Genomic DNA, 22252 nt, shown 5'->3' on the forward strand with positions numbered 1-22252 from the left:
TCTCATTGTACCAGGATCATGATCGTGCCACACATTCCATTCTGTCTGCAGATTCCTGCAATTTGCTGTGCGCTCCCCAGCCCCTCTATCAAACCCCATGGGAATTATGGCATCTACCTAATGTTTTGGTTCCTTGTGTACTAGTCTTATCTCCAGAACATTGCCACATGCTAGTACTTCTACTCTGTCCCGCCCAGTGTTCTTAGAAGGCTGGGGCTGTCTTACTAATTGTGGTTTTATATACCGTCAGGCACTAGCACAGCAAGCGGCCTGTGTGTCATCTGCCAAATTGACTAAGTACTTGTTGAATGGGGGTAGAAATTCAAGTCCACACAGATGGCCAAGTGTGACGTTCATTCATAAGCCTTGTTTCTGCTTTGCTAGGTGAAGCCGAGAGTGGAGCGTGGCAGTAAAATCAGACGACAGATGGACAGTGTGACAAGAACGTCAGAGAGGATTGGGCCTCGCTGCGAGAGTCAGCCTGGAGTCAAGGTGTTGACAAGCTGCTGAGAAGGACACGTGGGAGGACGGTGGCGCGCAGAGGGAGAGCCCTGTCTTCAGTCACACCATTGATGGAGGACAGATGGACAGCCGGATGGCCAGTCACCTCCCTTAAGCCTTTGGATAGTGGTCCTTTGTGCTCTGTTGGACGCCTCTTAGGGATTTTAGCCCATTCTCTGAACTCGCTTTCCCTCCAAACGTAAACTCAGACGGCAGTGTGCAAGCCGTGGGCTCCTCTGTGGCAGGGCACCAGAGCTGCAGACATGAGCGCAGAGGGGTACCAGTACCGAGCACTGTATGACTACAAGAAGGAGCGAGAGGAAGACATCGACCTACACTTGGGGGACATACTGACTGTGAATAAAGGCTCCTTGGTGGCCCTTGGATTCAGTGATGGCCAGGAAGCCAGGCCTGAAGATATTGGCTGGTTAAATGGTTACAATGAAACCACCGGGGAGAGGGGAGACTTTCCAGGAACTTACGTTGAATACATTGGAAGGAAAAGAATTTCTCCCCCCACTCCCAAGCCTCGGCCCCCTCGACCTCTTCCTGTTGCTCCGGGTTCTTCAAAAACTGAAGCAGACATGGAGCATCAAGGTCAGTTTGATGAGTGGCTGGTTACTTAATGACCTTTTGATTCATTTTAATTTTTTATTTTTTAATTGGTAAGATCATCTTTGAGCCGGGATGGTTAAACTTTGGGGTGAAGTCATCTTGGCAAATCGACCTGAACTGGTATAGTGTATAAAAGTTTGGTCAGTCATTTCATGGCTAGACATTTGCTTAAGCTTGTATAAATTGGGAGATGGTGTCTGAGAACTGGTTTTGTATCATTAAGCTCTCATACTGTAGTGGCTGTTGAATTAACACATACGGACAATTCTTATAATTGTTCTTGCGTTGGGGAAGCAAAGGGTAGGTCTACAGTAAGCATATGTAATGTCCATGTGGTTTGTATGGAAAAAAAATGCAGAGTCTTAGAGTGACCACAGAACTCAGCAGAGAAGAAACCATTGTTTTTCTAACCCAGACTCGGCCTCTTGATTTCCTCTCTGGGCTTGGAGTTAGCATAAAAGGAAAGGGCTTTCTGTTCCCACAGGGGCAGTGCAGCACCATTGTGGCAATGATGCCTGCAGTCTGCCTGGTCTTCCTGAGAAGAAACTTGGGTTCACTGGGTACTTCTTTTAAATGGAAACCACCTCCATTTAAAATCCGCATGCTGGACGGAGCTAGCCCCTGTTTCTCTCCACCTTTCCTCTGTTCAGTTCCTTACTGCAGCCGGAGAGCTCTGTACAGCTTTGGTGGTGTCTGTCCTGTCAGACACTGTTTCTTACTAGTAAATCTCGGGCTGCGCAGGAGGTTTCTGGGAGGGATTTTGATAACTGTGTCAGGCAAAGGAGCCACTAAGAATAATGAAGAGGAGGATTTCAAGGGTGAGAACCGCCTTTTAGCACTAGACTACAGGCTGAGAACGTAGTGTCTGAGTCAAAGAACAGACCTAAGATACCCCCCAAAGGGATACTTGGAGAACTCTATACTATATTTAATCATAACAAATAATGTAGTTTTTAAAACTATACTAAGATAAAAAACATTTTTTTTGCATGCAAATCAAAAAGCTTTGAATGTGTGCATGTGTTCCGGGCACATACACTAAGTACTGTGTTTCTCCCATATTATGGTTTAGCAGACTGAAGATAAAACAAGTCACTTTTTTTTTTCTCCATCAAATAACATGTTTCCTGACCTGACTTCTCTCTTTTTTTGTTGTTATTTTGAAAGATTTACTTTTTTTATTTTATGTTTATGGCGTGCGTGCCTGTGTATATATGCACCATAGGCATGCAGGTGCCCATAGATGTCTGTAGGGGGCACCAGATCCCTGGAACTGGAATTACATGAAGTTGTGAGTTACCATGTGGGTGTTGGGTACTGCACACAGGTCTTCTGGAAGAGCAGCAAGTACTGTTAACTGTGGAACTCTTTTTCTGTCTCTTCAGCTGCTGCTGCTGCTGCTGCTTTGTTAAACTTAGAAACAGTTAAATAGGTTCATTTAAGAAGAAAAATGACTTCATTGCACCCAAAATATAAAGGGTTGCAGAACCATAAAAAAACAGCTCAGTTAAGTTAGAGATGATTCATAAGGTGGGGTTGTGGGTGCCAGGTCATAATTACTGACAAAAAAGACTTTGTGAAATAGCTTCTAAACAAAATTGCATGTGATAGCAGCCATCCGGTGTAAGTTTATTCAGCTGTCATACCCAGTCAAGGGACAGGGCTAACAGGCACAGGACTTTCTTTTTTGTAAGGTGCCGCGCGTTTATTGTGCTTTCGTTCTTTCTCTTTTCAGCAGTGAGGTTTTCAACAGTCTTTTCATTCTTCTTTTTGATATGTGGGAAAAAAGAAAAAAAAATCAGTAGGAATCAGTAGGATTCAAGAAGAGACTTGTGATAACGTATGTGGGAATATTGGAAAGAAAAGGGCCCAAATATAAATAAGAGATTTGAAATAGCTGGAAGATGGGGAAAACGGTGGAGGGAGGGGTCACCAGGAGAGCACTGGACTCGGCATTCATTAGATATTCCAGAAACGTTAGCCTCATACGCTCATTTAAACATGACTCATGTGACTTGTGAGGTCAGCAGCTTCCATGTAGGTGCAAATGCAGCTTGCTTTTGCTCAAGTAAATATTCATTTCCAAAGCTTTTGTGGTGGAAAATGGTGTGGTGGCAAGAAAAGGGAGTTCTTTTCTTCACTTTTTCTCCTCCCAGCTGATAATTTCTTCACTCTTGTCTTTTTTCTTTGGACTCTGTCCATCGAGCGTGTATTCTTTTAAGTTCTTTGGTTTCTTCTTCTCATCCATAAGGCTACTCTACAAGCCCTAAGAACTGTGTGCATTCTCTCTTCTGGGTCCCTGGACACCAGATGCCTTGTGCATGCTAGCCGTGTCTCTTTTATCCTGTTGATGTTCCTTAACCCCAAGCATCCCTTGTTTTCCTCCTGTTTGACAGGTGGTTTTAAACACCTGGGCTCAAGTCATCCTCCCTCCTCTGCCTCTCAAGTACCTGTGATTACAGTTGGGTACCACAGCTCCTGAAGACCCCTCTGTATTTCCAAGAAACGTGTTATTCAACTCTGGACCAAAGTAGACTCTTTATGAGAGGTTCCTCCTTATGCAGTAGATTCCACCTTTTGCGTTCTTTGTACTGCATGCATTTTGAAAGAAGACTATGAAGTTTAGTCATGGGGTTGGACAAACTAGCATTTGACTTGGGGACAAAGCAGGCACTGTTACGTAGCTAAGCCAGTCAGTGCCAAGTACACAGTAAGTGTCAAACAACAACAAAACGCAGTGCAGCCCATGTGAACATCTGATTAAGCAACTCCTCGCAGGAATTGCTCTACCAAATACATTTTTCATGCAGTTGTCTAGAGCACCCTAGCCTGTGCATTGAATGAGTCTCTTGAATGATCTTGGACTGGGGGCATCACATTCATCTAGTAAATCCAGATGGGGGTGGGGTCCCCTATTTTGATCTAGAAAGCAAAACAGAAGATGAAATGAAGACATTTTTCTCTCCTCACAGCTGTGTTCTGTTCTCTCAGCTTCTGCAGTTCCTCCCTCGGTTCCTACATTGCTGATTCCCTCCTCCTCTGCCAGAAACTGGCTCATGGTGAGGAGGGGTCTAGTGAGCCAACTGTGTTATAGTGTCTTATCACTGTACTGTCTTGTCACTATAGTGTCTTGTCACTATATAGTTCAGTGCTGTAGTGTCTTGGCACTATAGTGTCTTGTCACTATATAGTTCAGAGTTGTAGTATCTTGTCACTATAGTGTCTTGTCACTATATAGTTCAGTGCTGTAGTGTCTTGTCACTATAGTGTCTTGTCACTATATAGTTTAGTGCTATAGTGTTTTAGCACTATAGTGTCTTGGCACGTGCTGTAGTGTCTTGTCAAGTAAGTGAAGGCCTGTGCTCCTCCAGTTACAGCACATGTGGCTGAAATGAGTCACATGCGGGTGCACAGGCTGAATGGCTCAGCCTGCTTCTGACCACCATGCCTTATTTACTCTGCTTCGTTTACCTGTGAGGCACCCCGTGACTCTGCCCTTTACCGTTCTTTGCTGGGCCTCTAGAACGCTTATCTTCTGCCACAGCCCTTGGGACAGATCGTTCTGCTGCTGGGAATTTGGGTGAAGCTGATAGGGAGCAGAAGGTGTGTCCTATCAGCAGGTGACCCAGGGCACAGATTTTATATTATTTGCACTGGCCGCCTTACCTCCTCGCCCCCTTTTATGGCTTTCTCTTTGCACGAGGGCCACAGCGTTCAAAATGAGGCCCAAAATGAGTTCCTGTTTTATTTCACATTCTTGTAGCTTAGTGTCCTAGTAGAGCATCGCTGCAGACAACTTTCTCTTTGTTTTGTTGGACTGTGCAAGGTTGCCTTAGCTGTTGGATGCAGACATTCTGTCCTCCACAAACCGTCCTTTGTTGGGGGGGGGGTCTCTCGTTCTCCTCTCCTGCACAAGGAAAGGAGCCACTGTCAGCAAGGACTTAGGGATGAGGAAGACAGCACATTTGTCTTGTGCAAATGTTCATGGAACTGCTTTTAGCAGCTTGTAACACAGACTTTGTGAGCCTCCAGTTGCAGCGCAGCGTTATCTGGCTATTTAATCCTGTGAGCGTCTGACCGAAAGAGTTTGTGTAGAGCAGTAAAATCTGCTAACCCGAGGGGCCACTTGGGCACCCAAGTTTACATAAACCTCAGACATGCCTTATGCACCCATGACCCCCCTCCCCCCCAGGACTCCTGACAGCCGGTCCCAGCTGGTTTTACAATATAAAACAAAACGCAGACATTGGCTCGAACTGTTTTACATTTTGATCAAAATCCCTTCTAAACACAAGAAGAAAAGTGCCTGCCTGCTGTGTTGGTTTCCATGGTCTCCCCAGGTCTGTTATCTTTACGGTTTCCAAACCTGAGCCTTTTTTTTTTATTCGATATATTTTTTATTTACATTTCAAATGATTTCCCCTTTTCTGGTTCCCCACTCCCTGAAAGTCACATAAGCCCCCTTTCCTCCCTCTGTTCTCCCACCCATCCCTTCCCACTTCCCTGTTCTGGTTTTGTCTTATACTGCTACACTGGGTCTTTCCAGAACTAGGGGCCACTCCTCCGTTCTTCTTGTACATCATTTGAAGTGTGTGTCCCGCATGCTTGGTACTACTCCGTGTCTAGAAAGCGAGACTGCAATAAATCACGGAAATCGGCTGCACCGCACAGAGGTCACAGAAGCTAGGGAGAGACCTGATCCCAAATTACACACTTTGGTGGGGTTCCTGGGATCTCAATGCATGACTCTCTGCAGGAGACAGTAGAGAGGCATTCCTGTTTGTGGGAATTATGTTTGAGAATATGCCTTTTCTTACTGTTCTCCACCTCTTCTCCTCTCAAGCGAAGCATTGCCAGGACTGTCTCATGCCTCTGACTTTGAGTGGCTGAGTGGCATTGTTCACCTGTTCTGTGTTCTGTAACCATGGCCCTCTGGAGAAAGCAGAACAAGGTGCTGGGTGTGGGAGGGTGGGGGGAGTGGGGGGTGGGGGATGGGGGGAGTGGGGGGGTAGGGGGATAGGGGGTGGGGGGGTGGATGATGGAAGGGTTCTTCAGCCTCCCGCTCTCGATAGCCAGAGAAAGCTTGAATGTTTACCTTCCATGTTTTCCTAGGAAACAAAATATATTTCTGAAAGATGGTTAGTGTAATTGATTAATCACAATTGTTGTAGTTCTTTTTGTGGTCATGGTGATAGTACTGTGCCGAGAATCAAACCCAGGACCTTGTGCATGTGAGGCAAGTACTATACACCTAGCTCACAAATGTAGCTCTTTTCTGTCTGCTGTTTGAGATACAATTTCACCATGGAACCATGGAACGGGCTGGCCTGGAACTCACTAAAGAGACCAGCCTGGCTTTGAAGTCTCAGGGATCTGCCTTTGGAGTGCCAGGATTAAAAGGAAGGAAAGGAATCCTGGAGAACAATTTGCATATGCATTTGTAAAAGGAAATCCAGCAGAAGAGAAAGGACCTTCTCTCCTTAGCTCCCTCTCAGCCCACCTCTGAAGCAACTAGTTAGGAACTGACAGGTGGAGCCCTCTGGCCGCTGAGTCACGCTGCCCTGGGTATTCCCAGCCCAGAGGGGAGACACACCTCCTTCTCCTGGGTATTACTCACAGAGAAAGACCAGAGCCTATTCCAGAATCGCTGATGGCTGAGGCAGGCAGCTTGGGGTCCTTGTTTTTCTTTCTGGACTTATTTCTCTCTTTTTGCTATAGATATAGTTCTGTGTGTAAGTTCCAGTGACCTCGAATTTCCCTGTAGATGAAGTTACAGATGGCTGTGAGCTTCCTGTCGTGGGTCCTGGGAACTGAACTCTCGTCCTCTGAAAGAGCAGTGCGTGCTTTTAATCACTGAGTCATTTCTCTAGCTCCACATTTTATTTTTCCCTTAAGTGAAATGCAGTAACTCCTGGCTGGCGCTTGGCTACCCGAGGTCAACAGAGATGAAAATATTACTATATAACTAGGCATTTGAGGGAGAGAGAGTGACCATATTTCTGTGATTTTTTTTTACTACAGTATATTATGATTATTGTAGTTTGTATTAATTGTTTATACATTACACTCCTATCACAGATGTGTATGTATAGGAAGAAAATGCTATATAGAGAGAATGGTACTATTTGTGTATTTTAGGTGCCTACTAAGCATCTTAGAACTACTGTACTCCAGCATATTCTATGTTAAATTTTTGGGCATAGCATTTTGATGTGTGTGTGTGTGTTTGCAAAGTCTGTGAAGGGACACAGGCCTTACCTGTTCAGTGTAAATGAACTATACACTATACATATAAAATGACACTATAGTCCATGGACATAACTTTAGTTTTCATTAGAGCCTTTGATAAGCTTGGTGTTTAGTCTGGTTTCTAGGTGGATGTATGTATCTTTGTCCAAAAGGGATTAGTAAACATGTCTTCAGTATATTCAGATTTGAGAAAATAAACATTATAAAATTTGAAAGTCAACAACACATGGTGTCTTGCATCTGCTAAGTTGTATCCCAAAAGAATTTTGTACCTGTGGCAAGTTTGCATGCCAAGTGTGTCATGTCATTTGCATATTCATATTTTAGTTAGTAACGAACAAACAGAAAGTAAATGTTAGCTGTGCAGCTGGCTGTTGTTTATAGGTATATGTGTATTTTTTGTTGCTGACAGATTGCCATAGGAATAGATGTAAAATGGGCAGAAGCTGCAGATGGGCTTAGGGGTGGGGTTACTTGGTGCAGTAGCTGGAAACAGCATTGCTTCATCGGCAGTACTGAGTGTTTTCATGTCTTAGTTTAACTTATAGCTTTAATATCAAAGCAGTCTTCAGGCTTTTAATAAAACAAATCTAAGTAGAAACTAACAAGATGAAGTAAAAACTGCTTTTATTCCCGTCACTAGGATCCAGTTGCCCTCAATTTAACCAAATAGTATCAGAATACTTTATAAAGGTTTTGTTTTGGTTTGACTTTTGAGACAACATTTTTCTGTGTAGCCCTGCTTACCTGGACCTCACTTTGTCAACATGGAATTCACTTTCCATGACTAGGCTGGCCTTGAACTCAGAGATCTGCCTGTCTCTGCCACCAGAGTACTGGGATTTAAGGATTGAGCTGCCACTTATAAAGTATTTCTATTTATCATTATGTAGCTATAAAGTATTCTTACTTATCTTATTCTACTACTGTCAGTATAAACATTGTTAAGGAACAGTCTTGTAGCCAAAAGTCAAATACAATGTACATTATTAAAATGCAACTCTGTATTGGAAAGAGAAACAAGTGGCACAATCTTCTACTTTCTCCTGGTGGCTCTGTGCCACCGGATAGCCTGGGTGTCATTTTTTTCCTTTTTTTTTTTTTTCCTTTTTTTCCAAGACAGGGTTTCTCTGTGTAGTCCTGGCTATTCTGGAACTTACTCTGTAGACCAGGCTGGCCTCCAACTCAGAAATCCTCCTGCCTCTGCCTCCCAAGTGCTGGGACTAAAGGCATGCGCTGCCACTGCCAGGCCTGGGCGTCATTTTAAGGAAATGTTTACTGTTTCTTGCTGAGAGATAGACATTGGCAATCTCCTCAATTCATCCATCTTACCTGTTTTCAGCTACTGGCATGCATTATGCAGTGCTGGGATCATTCTGTCCTGTCATAGTTTGATGCATATTGAAGTTAGTGTAGAAGACTTTCTGCCATTTGTTGATCAACTCTGATATCCAGGACAGAAAGAAATATTGGCATGCTTGGAATATCAATTCTTTCTGGTATGGTATTTAGGTCAGAAAGGGCCTTGCCTCTCCAAATATTCCATAACCACTTTAATACCTATAAACACTAAGTGTAAAATGAACAGTTCAGTATTGGCTCTGTTTTTGTTTCACCCTCTGAATTTCTACTGCTCCGAACTGTTGGAGAACTCACACTCCCCTCACCCCCAAGGATAAGCTCTTTGCCCTTTCATAGCCCAGCAGCACTACTCTGAACTCCTGGATGTGGAGAAAAGAGTTTGTGTGAAGGACTGACTTAGGATAACCAGAAGACGAGCTTGTCATAAGATCCGCTCAGAAGCTTCTCTGACGGTTATAGGAACCATTGCTAATAAAGTGTCCAGTTGCTACTTTTTGGCCAGTCTGTATAATACACGATCTTAAGACATTGTTCACCACTGTATAACAGTTGCTGTATATTTATTGGTGGGCTCTTGGCAATTGCTGACCTCCGCATTGGCTCCTGACTCTTTCACGGTTCATGTGCTGTGGTATAGGAGCAGATGAAGTGATGTCCGCCGAAGGCCGTCTCACCATGTGCAGCCTCTGGTTACCCCTTGTCCTTAGGCATTTCATGGATATTTGAATCCCAGTCTCCAGGATTCTTTACATCATCAGTAAAGGATGACAGTCATAATGTGTTCCTTTGGATTCTGAAGTTTTGTTTATTTATTCAGACTTGGCCTCCGTAGAAGAGGTAACACATTTTCATAGTTGGCAGGACTCTCCTGAAGCCCGTTCCTATCTTTTATGGTCATTAGCTTTGTTGAGCTTTCTTCTCAACAGGAAAACACCTAATAATGCTCCCAGCAAAAAGAAGCTGCCTTATTTGTTTTGATAAAATGCAATTTTCAGACTTTTTTAAAGGTGCAGAGAAGGTACTATTTTGTAATATTAGGTATTATCATGAGATGTGACCTTTTAAACTCTTGGGACTGCATTCAATGCTGCTGGCTTTAAGTTTACCACATTTTTTTTTTGTTTGTTTGTTTGTTTTTTAAGAGTATTTCTTTTGTTTTCTGGTGCTGGGACCTGAACTGAGAGTCCGTAGGATTCACAGCTGGGACCTGTGAATGCTCAGTAGACACTCTAACACTGTGCTCCACCCCCCCCCCCCCAACCCTTTGATGTCTATTTTAATTAAACTTCAGAACATCACTTCTTCACTAAACAATCCATTTGGCCCTTTTCTATCTCTTGCTCATTTCTATCATAACGATAACCACAATGCTGGGTATTTGTGTCACTGTTAAACTTGATATGTATGATTACTTATACTTTTTAAATATAACATTTAAAAACTTTATGTGCTCGTATATTATGTACAATTTTAAAGCATTCTCTAGCAATAACAAGCTTTACTAGGTTATTTTAAAGGTAGCCCCCAAATGAATATTTTTTGAAAGAAACATATTTAAAGAGCCCAGAACACTGATTTTTATCTAATTTCAAGGAATGAGGCAAAATATGTTTTGAGTAAATGATTACTGACCCATACTTTCTCATAAATATATTTACTGAAAATTCTTTAGTTTTAAGTTGAACCTTAAAATTCTATAGACATAAGTGTCCACCAGCCTCCTGATGGGCATTTTATAGCCATTTCTTATCAGCTGTTCACTCAGCCTTTCAAAGGAAGGTTCTTAGAACCATTTTGAGATACAGCACAAGCGAGTCTCTGACTCCATAGGCAAGGAACCTTTGCTGAGGGTAGAGCCACTCTACCCTCAGATATATCTGTTTTATCTGTTAAGCATTAGTCATTCCATTTACCCAGCTGTAAAGGACTTACATTCATGTTATATAGAACTTCTTTGTAAGCCAAAGGGTTGACTTACAAAGAGAAGGATGGGGCTTCCAAAGGAAGACCATGTTTTGGGTATATGCCTGTGTATGTCCCTCCCCCCATCCCAGGACATATGTACCCCCAGATTCGATAGTTCACAAGTTATAGAGTCTTATAAACATACCTTACACCCCCAACTCTGTTATTTTTGAAGACTCTAAATGCTGCTTCACATGCTTTCTGAGTTTTAGTTTTTCATATTTCAGGCTCATAGCCTTTCCATTAGAATGAAACACAGGCTGGGCCTGCCCTGCTCCAAAGCCAAAATCCTGAGGCTACCCGGTCCAAGAGCTGTGTGTTTTGGCGTGGGAAGACCAGCTACTCGGTGTCTGTACCTACGAGAGCTCTCACGTTGACTCAAATGAATCTGGAGCCTTGTTCCCTGAATTATGTCAAGGTTAGCAGTAAATGCTGCTTTAGAGGACTGAGTAAATTACTGAATTCCTGTGAATGTCAAACTCTATTTCTCAGCAGAGTCGTCCACTGCCAAGTTTGTAATGTATATACTGTGTTCTGTTCTCTGACCTCCAAGACAGGAGGGGGGATGGAGGGCTTGCACAGGGCACAAGTGAATTTTATTTCTAGGGACTTACCATGACAATGGGACACTATTGGTGAAGTCTCTGAAACACTGGACACCGGTGCTTTTGAAAAAAAATTATGTAAAAAGTTCCCTGAGTTATAAAGCCCTGACTGGTAGGTAGCTCTGGCGTAGCTTGTTGAGAGCCTCCAAGAGGACCTCTCTTCCCACCACGGTCATAAGAGGAACGAAAAAAAGCACATTCTTGATGATTCCAGGAATCAGATCTAATTGGAAACCCTGCCTGTTGTGACCTCAGTGGACCCAGTTTTAAATACACAGCAGAGTAAGGTTTGACCTTTTAAAACTAGCCAGGTAGCCCCATGATCTCCTTGTCTCTGTTTCGCCATCGGGGGTGTTTCTCTCCTCTTCCTTGTCTCTCCAACCCTACCTTTCTTCAGTGGGAGGTGATAATTCAGAAAATAACCAAGCCACGTGTGACAGCTTAAACCTGTAATCCCAGCGCTCAGGAGGCAAGGCTCAAGGATTCAACCTAGGTTACCTGACGAGATCCTGCCTGAGAAACAAAGAAGCAAACAAATAAGTCCTCTATATTAAGCTGAGAGGGAAAGTACAGTGAGGCGACTAGAGGTGCCGAAAGACACTAGCTAAGTGACGTTTCATGCAGTCTAGGTTACTGGTCATTCAGGGCCTCAGATAGCCAAACTAACATCAGGAAAGGAGTTTTTCCTTTCATATTAGCAAAACTGCGTTGAAAGGAGAACCAGTTTGGGCCCTGCCTGGGAACTGTTGGCTTCAGTTTGTTATCTGACTTTAGACTTGAACCCAGGACCTAATCTGGTGGGCAGGATGGGCAAACCGAGTGTGTGTGAGAGATCTTATTCACTGGTAAACAGGAAAATCCTCCCAAGCCTACAGAAAACTGTTGTTTTGTAGATCCAGGGGGTGGAAAGGCAAGAGAGACTTCTAGAAGTGATTGTTTCAAGCTGCCTGTCCAGAGCGGACAGAAAGCAGCTGGGTGATTCCAAGCTGAAGAGATGAGGATGGAGTATGATGAACAGGGAGTTATTTTAAAGATGTACTTATTTTATTTATATGAGTACATTGTAGCTGTCTTCAGACACACCAGAAGAGGGCATCGGATCCCATTACAGATGGTTGCGAGCCACCATGTGATTGCTGGGATTTGAACTCAGGACCTCTGGAAGAGCAGTCAGTGCTTTTAACCACTGAACCATCTCTCCAGCCCCTGAACGGGGAGTTATTAAAGAAACTAAATATGTACTAGACATAGCCAACAAGAAGGAAAATGGTCAGTGTTAAAAATAACACCTGGACTGAGCACGGTACAAGAAGAAAGAACTTGTAGAATCCAGAGAAAAAGACTGAATGGAAACGGGGGCGGGATGAGTCAGAGATGTGGCGAGAACTTCAAGTGTCTGTGAACAGGAACTCATTTCAAGTAACACAGAGTAACATGGCTGAAGCGGCTTCAGAACTGTGAGCAGATCTGAACCCGCTCTCCGCCGTCCCCACATGATGTCCTGTAAAGCCACCTCTGGATATGATTTAGAAAAAAACGATTAGATTGTAAGAATAATATTAGAGTTCTTTGCCAAAATACATAACAAGGTGTTTGTTACCAAGCATCGGCGTCACCCTCCGTCTCTAGCAGTCAGTGTCGGAAGCTGTTGAGTTGAGTTTCAACCCAGTTTTGAGATGAAGTGATGGGAACCAGGGTGATGAGCTGCCTTCCTATACTTTATTCTGACTGCATTTGCTCAGGCACAGCACAGTCAACCTTTCATGTCACCTGGGGGTGCGGCTCAAAAGTTCCATTTTCATCCTTAAGCTCACAGCTAGAGCATATGTTAAAAGTAACTTTGATCAATTTAAGGATTGATCATTAGACGTATACAGGGTGCATCTTCCAAATTCCTGGAACTACCATGACATAAAAGTATATCGATGTGGATGGAAAAGTGCTTATTCTGCATAAAACTTTTAAAGATATATATATATATATGAATGAATGTATGTATCTATGTGTTCATATAAACCTAAAGCTAGCTTTACACCTTTTACACCTGCCTTTGCATGTTAGGTTCTCTGCTCACACCTGTTTGTGTGTTAGCTACTTACTTTTCAATGATAACTCTATGATGGTGACTTTATCCATATACCCATTGTAAAGCCAAAGTGTAAATATCTTAGTTGCACAGCTAGTAGGAAAGTTGAGATTTGACCTCACAGTGCTCTCAAGCAGATATAGCATGCTAACAAGAGCCGGCAGATAATCATGTTATACTGTGTGACTCACCCACTCATGTTCAGCCAGGGTGTGTCTTGGAGCCAAAGACAGATGACCCCCACCCCCACTCCCACCCCCCTGATGTCCAGTGACCTATGGTCTGCCAAGACAAAAGGATCTCAACAAAATGGTTGTTTCCTGTCTCAGGAAATAGACTCAAGAAAAACTAATGTATGAAGTAGTCGTTCTTCCTTACATCAAAGAACTCCAGGTCAGCAAGCTGGGAAGAGGTGGTTGATTTTAAAGAGTGTATCCCCTCTGCATGTTGGCACCTACTGTTGTTACTGTTTGTGTGTTTGTGTGTGTGTGAGAGAGAGAGAGACAGACAGACAGACAGACAGATAGACAGAGACAGAGAGACAGAGAGACAGAGACAGAGACAGAGAGTTAGTTGGCGGCCAGAGGACAAGGTCAGGTGGCATCCTAGTGAGGCCATCTGTCTCACTCATCTCCACTGAGACAGGGAGGGTCTCTCAGTGTCCCAGAAGCACGGCTTTTAGGCAGGTTGGCCCATCAGTAAGTCCCATGTATCTCCCTCTCTCTGTCTCCCCAGGACTGGGATTACAGGTGTGAGCCACCATGACCAGCATTTTCATGTGGATTCTGAGGATCAAATTCATGTCTTTATTCCTTAAAAGGATGGTAGTGACTGAGCCTTTCCCCTCAGCCCAAGCCTGGGCCTCTTAGAAGACTGATGAAAATATTAGCTGTTAAATTAACCTCTCTCTACTTGACTTACAGTTCTCAATGTTATGTATCACATATATAAAACATATACACTTGTGTTTCTATACAAATGATTATGTGCTTATACATAATATATATGAAATTATATTTACATAAAAAGATCTGATAGTACAGCGCGTAAGGTCATAGGAAATGCTTTGCTGGGTTAATTATTCAAATATGCCTCTCTAATGGAACTACTTGCTGGTTCAAGCAGGCTGTAACTTGCTACTTCACTAGCCTTCAAGTTAGGAGTTTTATGGACAGTTACGTTATAACTGTCACTTGTGGTCTAATCTTCCCCTTAAGGGAAACTTGAGAAACACTGTCAGCTTTTTGGAGTAGAGGAAGTTTAAACATACTGGCGCAGAGACTTCAAAATTGTTTAGCTTAAACTCCCATTCTTGTCCGACCACATCTTTCCAGGCCCTCTGCAGCTGGAGTCAGCTAGCCTTGACTTTCATGAAGGAAGAGTTTCACTGAGTGCAACAACTGTTTACTCTTCTTTCCTTTGCCAGATCTGGGGTCTGCTCAGCAGATCTGAGGCCTGGTTGCTTGCTGATCACAGTTTGGCCAAATAACTGGCCTGTCATCGGTCTGTAGGTTTTAGTTGTGTAATTACTTTTGGCCAATTCCAACTTAATTCTAAAACCTAGATAATACTTTGGGATACATTTTTGTTGTGTTTTTTTTTGTTTGTTTTTTTTTTGTTTGTTTTTTTTTGTTTTGTTTTGAGACAGGGTTTCTCTGGATAGCCTTGGCTGTCCTGGAACTCACTCTAGACCAGGCTGGCTTCAAACTCATAGAGATCCTCCTGTCCCTGACTCAGCCTCCAGAGTGCTGGGATTAAAGGTATATCACATATATATTATATACTATATATCATATATAATATATCATATATCAATGTCATATATACTATATCATATATACTATATCATATGTCATACTATATACTACATATTACATATTATATATAAGTGTATTTATATAATATATATTATATGTACATTGTTTTTTTTTTACTGGGAAAACAATCTTTTCCCTCTCCCTTCCTGCCCCCCTTTCTCAGTTCTTTCCTGGCTCCTTCCTTCCCTCCCTTTCTTCTGCCATCCTGTGCAAGGAGAGTCCACTGTGAGAGACTGGTGTCTTTCACATACCTCATGAGACGATAGGTGGGTCTCACAACCATCTTTCATGACACAGAACCGATTACCCGCCTCACCTCTCAGGCAGCCCTGCTTCTCCATTTTCTGGCACACGCTGAGGCTCCGGCTATGGTTTCTACTTAGATGATATCTTGCCCCTGCATTCAGTAGTTCCTTGAGGGACCATCTTTTTATCAGCATCACATACTGTGTTGAGTTCACATGTGGAAGCGTTGTGAATTTTACATCCTACCACTTACAATTAGTCCTTTTTCGAGTTTGCTCTCACATTTCATGTGTAATTTCCTGAGGCAGACTAGTTGATAGTGGTGCTAAAACTCTTTTGACATGAGGGTAAAAATATTTTGTTTATAGAGGACAGAAAGGGAGTTAATATTTAGCGACTATGGTGAAGGTGGCGGGGCAGGACCTAAGGAATGTTGTCACCTGACCCTGGACCTCTCATCTGTGGGCGTGTACCTGGATAATTACATGGGTTTTCGATTTGCTAGAAAGGTTATATTTGTGACTTTAATTTACATTTTTGTTGTCAGTTCATAATCCCAGATTCCACATTTCTGTAAGAGGAAAAATGCCCTGCACGAAAAACTTAAGCCTCAATGTGGCTGTTTGTAAGTTTGCAGATATAGAGTGTAAGTGGTGGGCTGGACACCGTGTCCTGCACGCATGTGCACCTTTTAGCCCTGATTGCGTGTCAAGGTTTAGGAAGAGAAGCTAGACCAGGGTCATGCACAGCTGGTGGCCAGTCAGTCCTCACAGCAGACTTGCTTCTCACTCAGCATGGCACACAACCTTCAAAGACCCAGGCTGGAGGACCACAACCTCTAGCCAGTTATCCTTGTGCATTAAGAAATAACAGTGTTTAAACTGTAGATTTAATAAATACAGTTTCAAATTTCTCTACCTTGCCTAAAACTACTCTTATCTCAAAGTAATTTACAAATGCCACAGGTATGGATAGTCTCGTGCTAGACTGATGGATGTCGTTTTGTGTCAGAATCATGTACTTGAAGCATGTATTAAACCAGAGGCCCACGGGAGATTGTTTGTATACTCATTTCTTTTGAAATTTTCTTTTAATTAACTTTTTATTATATAGGGTGTGACAAGGCTATTTTCATACATGTATTCAGTGTACATGAAACAAATTTCCCACAATATCCATCCCGGGTACTTGTTTTCATGAGACCCAACCATCTCTTTCAAGGTTTCTTTGGGAGATTTTGCAGGTTAAAGAAGTGACCCCATTTATTTATTTATTTAGCTATTTAGCGAAGGTGCTGTTAGTTCATTATTAGTTTTGGAACTTGGATTTGAAATCCTTAATAGCCACCTCAATCTAAAAGAATATTTTTGCTTTATCTGACCAGTTAGGGAAAAGTTCAGTTTTACAAAAAAAAAGAACAATTCTACACTCTTGGGTAAATGTTTTTCATGCGACTAAGTTGGGTCTTCCTCAGAGAACATAGTGGTCAAACTTGGGTTCACCTCGTGGGCATAATTTGCGAAGGTGAAGTTTGTAGGTGCTGGGTGGTTTCCTGAAGACATGAAGAGGGATGGTGGCGATGTTTGTCTTTGAAGTCCTGTTTCCAGAGGACACTGGGGCAAGGAGAGACCACTCTTGTCTTCTGAAGCATCCCAGTGTTTTCCCACATTGGGCCCACAGGGCCTGGAGACACCATAGCTCCAGGATACAATGTTCCACTCTCTTTAGGACTCACGTATCCCCAGCACCAGGATCAGGCTCACCATCAGGCCTGTGAGGGAGGAAGTGCACCCAGCCCAGGCTTGCCCACAAAGCCAAGCGTGAGCCGAGCATTTCCCACTGTGGAAAGCCCTTCCTGAGTTTGTCACCCTTGGACTCAGGTCGCAGTGTCTGGGGCAGCTGCGTGGCTATCCAGGGAAAGCCCGTGGTTTGGCAGAGAAGACGATCTAAGTGGGAATAAAATTTGCTGACCCCTGCCTCAAAGGGTCACATTTTTCATTTATATTTCACATGAGTCATCGTAAATTACAGTGCTTATAGAGAAAGTTCCTCCTTCCTCCCTCTCCAGACACCACATAATGGAAAATGCAAGTTTTCTACAGAAAGACTACTACTGCTTCCTCCTCCTCCTCCTCCTCCTCCTCCTTGTCCTTCTCTTCCTCCTCGGGCTCCTCCTCCTCCTTCTCCTCCTCGTCCTCGTCCTCCTCCTCCTCGTCCTCCTCCTCCTTGTCCTCCTTGTCCTCCTCTTCCTCCTCGGGCTCCTCCTCCTCCTTGTCCTCCTTCTCCTCCCCCACCCCTTTTGTAAACCAAACAAAATGTCAGTCTCTGATGAGACTTGCTTCCTGCCAGAATTCCCACTGGTCTACTGTCACAGTTTCCACAGAGGGCCAAGATGAAGGAGGGAGGCCTGTTTTGAACCCTGTGCTTTGCATCATGGGAAAGCTACATTTCTACCTCAGGATGGGAAGAGGTGTGAGGTCATAAACCTCAGTGATAGGCACGGAAAACCTCCTGGACTCTAACTGCTGAAGAACGATGTTGACGAAGGCAAGATTTGTTCTGCTGCTGTGATCAAAACATATACAACTTTGCAAGGTTTTGCTGTTCGTTTCCTGTTTAAGAAAAAAAAAAATTACCCTGTCCTATGAACTCCCAGAAGATGAGAAGATATTCCTCAGAGAAAATTCAGTTCTGGGAAGAGCCCTTCATAGAGGTCACAACCTATGAAATTCTTGAAGGGAAGTTTCAGTGAGAAGAGGGCAGGCAGGGTTGGGAAGCCCTGAATGCCGTGGTGGGTAACTGGTGTGTAAGTCCTTGCTCTCTGGAGCTGTCGCCTTCATGGGACATGTAACACACAACTGCAGAAATCTCAGGGGGAAATTAAAAAAAGAGTGACAGGAAGTTGAAGGAAGTATAGCGGAGGTGAGGAAAGGGAAGGGGTAGTGGAGTGGACTTGATCAATGTATATGCATGGATAACTTCAATAAAATATTAAAAAATAGATTTCTGGGGCTGGAGAGATGACTCAGTGGTTAAGAGAACCGACTGCTCTTCCAAAGGTCCTGAGTTCAAATCCCAGCAACCACATGGTGGCTCACAAACCATCCGTAATGAGAACTGACACCCTCTTCTGGAGTGTCTGAAGACAGCTACGGTGTACTTACATATAATAAATAAATTTAAAAAAAAAAGAGTAATAAATGTTTAAAAAAAAAATAGATTTCTGTTTCCAGCATAGGGCAGGAATAGCCCAGCCCAGGAGGAGTTTGCACCAGTAGTTGTATCTTTCCCAAATGACTGCTGGAGAAAATAAGTGTAAGTCATTCCATCAGGTTGTGGAAGAGACAGTTCAGCATGCTCTCTACCAAAAACTCCCCTTACATCAAGCCTGGCCCCAGCCCCAGCCCCAGCCTTCCGCATAAAGCAGGTGCTGAATTGATTTTGGTGACTTAGGATCAGTTGCTGGTCATTGTTGGCACCCAGAGTGGACAGCCCAGCCTGCCTATTGTTGCACAATCATGAGGACCCAAGTGACAAAGGATTTCTTTCTTTCTTTCTTTCTTTCTTTCTTTCTTTCTTTCTTTCTTTCTTTCTTTCTTTCTTTCTTTCTTTCTTTCTTTCTTTCTCTCTCTCTCTCTCTCTCTCTCTCTCTCTCTCTCTCTCTCTCTCTCTCTCTCCCCTCTCTCCCTCTCTCCCTCTCTCCCTCCCTCCCTCCCTCCCTCCCTCCCTCCCTCCCTCCCTCCCTTCCTTCCTTCCTTTCTTTCTTTTCTTTCTGAGACAGGGGTTCTCTGTGTAGCTCTGGCTGTCCTGGAACTCACTCTGTAGACCAGGCTGGCCTCGAACTCAGAAATCTGCCTCCCTCTGCCTCCCAAGTGCTGGAATTAAAGGCATGCATCACCACCGTTTGGCATGACAAAGGATGCTTAATTGAAAGTATATAAAATGGTTCCTTAGCTGAGCAGTAGTGGGGCACACCCTTAATCCCAGCACTCAGGAGGCAGAGGCAGGTGAATCTCTGAGTTTGAGGCCAGCCTGGTCTATAGAGTGAGTTCCAGGACTCTAGCGAGGGCCACACAGAAAAACCCTGTCTCAGCCTGCCCCTGCCCCCAAATAAAATGGTTTCTTAGGCTTCATTGACAATTGAATAACTCCAGTTTCCTTTCTTTACCCATGGTCACATCCTGCTTGTCTGGAATCAAGCCTTAAGTATTCTGGTCTCTTACAGTGAAAAGATTAAACAGCTGTAGTTTAAACCATTAATTTGGAGTTTTCTTATAAAAAGTGACAATATGTGCTTATCAAGGGAAAATAAAAACTCTGCTAGCTGAAATCCTGAGTGGTGTTTTTAGTTTTCTGTTTATATTAAAACCTTTTAAAATTGAAATGATTTAACTTGGTTTTCCTTTTCTGGATACCTAGAAGAAGAAGAAAAAAAATCAGAAGCATGAAGCAACTGGGTGTATTTACATGGAGACAGGCCTGAGTGATGGAAAAAAATTTTCTTTCAGTAGGATTTAGCAGAAAGCATGTGTCGAAAGTCTCTTACCTAAGTGGGTCATAATTAAAGACGTTGGGGCTTATTTATTTTAATTAGAAGTAGTAAGCTCAACTCAGTGGGCTTTATGGAAAAAATTTTTTCTAATTGCATATTTTATTTTACGTCAAGTAATAAATTAAATTTTTGTGGGTACCAAAAAGACTTTTAGCTCTAACCACAATCATAACTCATGTTAAATATATTAATGTTGTGTTGATTAGCTAACTAACTGCTTTTGGATAGTTAACTGGTAAGACCTATTGTTGATGTTTTTTAGTTTTCCAGTAATAGTGACAAAGCGATCTGTGTGCTCTGGAGAAATGTACTTGTTTGAATTGTTCAGATCAATACAGATTACTAGAACTAGAGGTAAAGGGCAGTGCTTATACTGTGTTTTCTTGAAAATTCTGTCAGATGCTATTGCATTGTCTCTCCCATGGATTTTCTAGAGTTTCCGAGAAATCCAGAGTGACGACTTTCTCAGCCTCTTACACAGAGGGACAGAGTGGAAGGGTGAACTCACTCGCAGTCCATGTCGGGATTAGACCAGGCAGCCAAGTTGCTTGCTTCAGGTTGACTCTCAGACTTAGCTGCTGTCTGTGGGATGGAAGACCACATCCCGGCATCCTCCGTGTAGAGCATGGAACGAACCTTCTTACCCATCTCCTTTTCTAGCCAAAGAGAAATTGTTCTGTAGAACAAAACAATTTAGACTACTCGAGTACACTGGTCATTCCTAATTGTCTTTGACAGTTCTTTATTGTAGTAAAAAGGAACACATTCAGCAGTAGTAACAGTTTTCCGGGACATTTGGGAATTTGTACAAATAGACTTTAGAGGGGAAGAAAGGGCTAGCTGGTTGGGGGTTGCATCATCTATTACGTGTGGGTCCTTGAGGTCGGGTGGGAAGCGCATGGGATAAAGGTTGGTTTCTGCTGTTGTACACCCACCTTGGCGTCTGTCATACCTTGCTTCCATGTCCCCTCCTGTTGGTCTCACTTACATGGTGAACTTGTGAACAAGCCAGGCATTAAGAATTTCCAGTGGCATCCTTGGCCAAGAGTCTATCATAGTCACTATGAATTATTTCCTGCACAACTTAAAGATGGTAACGGACATAGCCTTGGCTTTCCCATCTGTAAAATAGGATGGATGGCCAGGGATGATCTGTGAGGGAGCTCTCTCTGTCACACCTCAAGTCCCAGAGGACCTGAGGACTTAAGGCTCATTGATGGTAACTCTCAAAACAGAAAGGACACATCAGACACAAATCCACACAAAATGTGTCTCAGACTTAAGTGATGGTGTGTTTGAATCCAACAAAAATGAAAAGGGATCGAAGTCGCCTGGCCACAGGAAATCAAGGCCAGGGGCCAATTTAAACAGCTGAGAACCCGCACAAGGCAGTAGTTCATGGGAGATAGCAAACGCGTCGGCGCTCTCTTTGTGGGTGTTTAAGGAAGAAATGATGTTACATGACAGCAGAGTTACCATGCTTAGACCAGAATGTTCTCCTAAAACCTCCCTCACCCGAGAGTTCCCCTCCTTGTCTGTGGAAGGTAGACAGAACCAGCTGTGTTTCCTGTTTTCTCCACAGCTATCTGCATGCTGTCCCAGACACAGGCACCCTGGAATGGTTTCGTTTCTTAACAGAGAGTTTTTATTTATTATTGAACATAGAGTCTTATTGCTTGAAGGATGCTTTCTGGGAATTGTACTGTATGTTTTCCTTCATCTACCTTACTAGTATCTAGATTCCTTGTTTTGTTTTGTTTTGATATAGTTCTACGAGACTAATACTTACACACACACACACACACACACACACACACACACACACGTGCTACGCTGACCTTTAAACTCATGATAATCTTCTTGCCTCAACTTCTCTAGTGTTAGCATGATTGATGTATACAGTCATCTCCAGCTATTTGTACCGCAAACCATCCCAGGGCTCATGGAGTTTTGTAGACTTCATGCCATATCTTCAGAGGGTGTAGTACTGGCAAAACCATGCCCAGAACTGTAGTTCTCTTCTGCTTTGTCTGATTAGTGTATTTCTTTTTTGAGGAAAACCTTCATTTTTCAGAACTCTGTTTTCCTTGACAAAGTCAGAATTGTAATAGCAAAATAACTTACAAATATTTTGGTTTCTTGTTCACTAATTCATTATGAAATAGCTCATTGGTTTAAAAAAAAAAAAGAAAGAAAAAGAAAAAGAAAAAATGTGCAGGACCTTAGTAGGAGGGAGAAGATGCCTGCCTTCTCT

At 43.1% G+C, this 22252-nt stretch overlaps 1 protein-coding gene across 1 annotated transcript in view; it reads left to right on the forward strand.

Annotated features, from left to right (window-relative positions):
- The window catches only part of Pik3r1 (phosphoinositide-3-kinase regulatory subunit 1), an 82685-nt gene that overhangs the window by 9883 nt on the left and 50550 nt on the right, over positions 1-22252 (forward strand). Inside the window, exon 2 of the mRNA XM_052160070.1 lies at positions 385-1098. Within this exon, the coding sequence (XP_052016030.1) occupies positions 765-1098 (334 nt within the window). The 5' untranslated portion in view covers positions 385-764. The remainder of the gene's footprint in view (positions 1-384; positions 1099-22252) is intronic.

The sequence above is a fragment of the Apodemus sylvaticus genome, chromosome 16 (assembly GCF_947179515.1).
Source record: "Apodemus sylvaticus chromosome 16, mApoSyl1.1, whole genome shotgun sequence".
Taxonomy (NCBI): Eukaryota; Metazoa; Chordata; class Mammalia; order Rodentia; family Muridae; genus Apodemus; species Apodemus sylvaticus.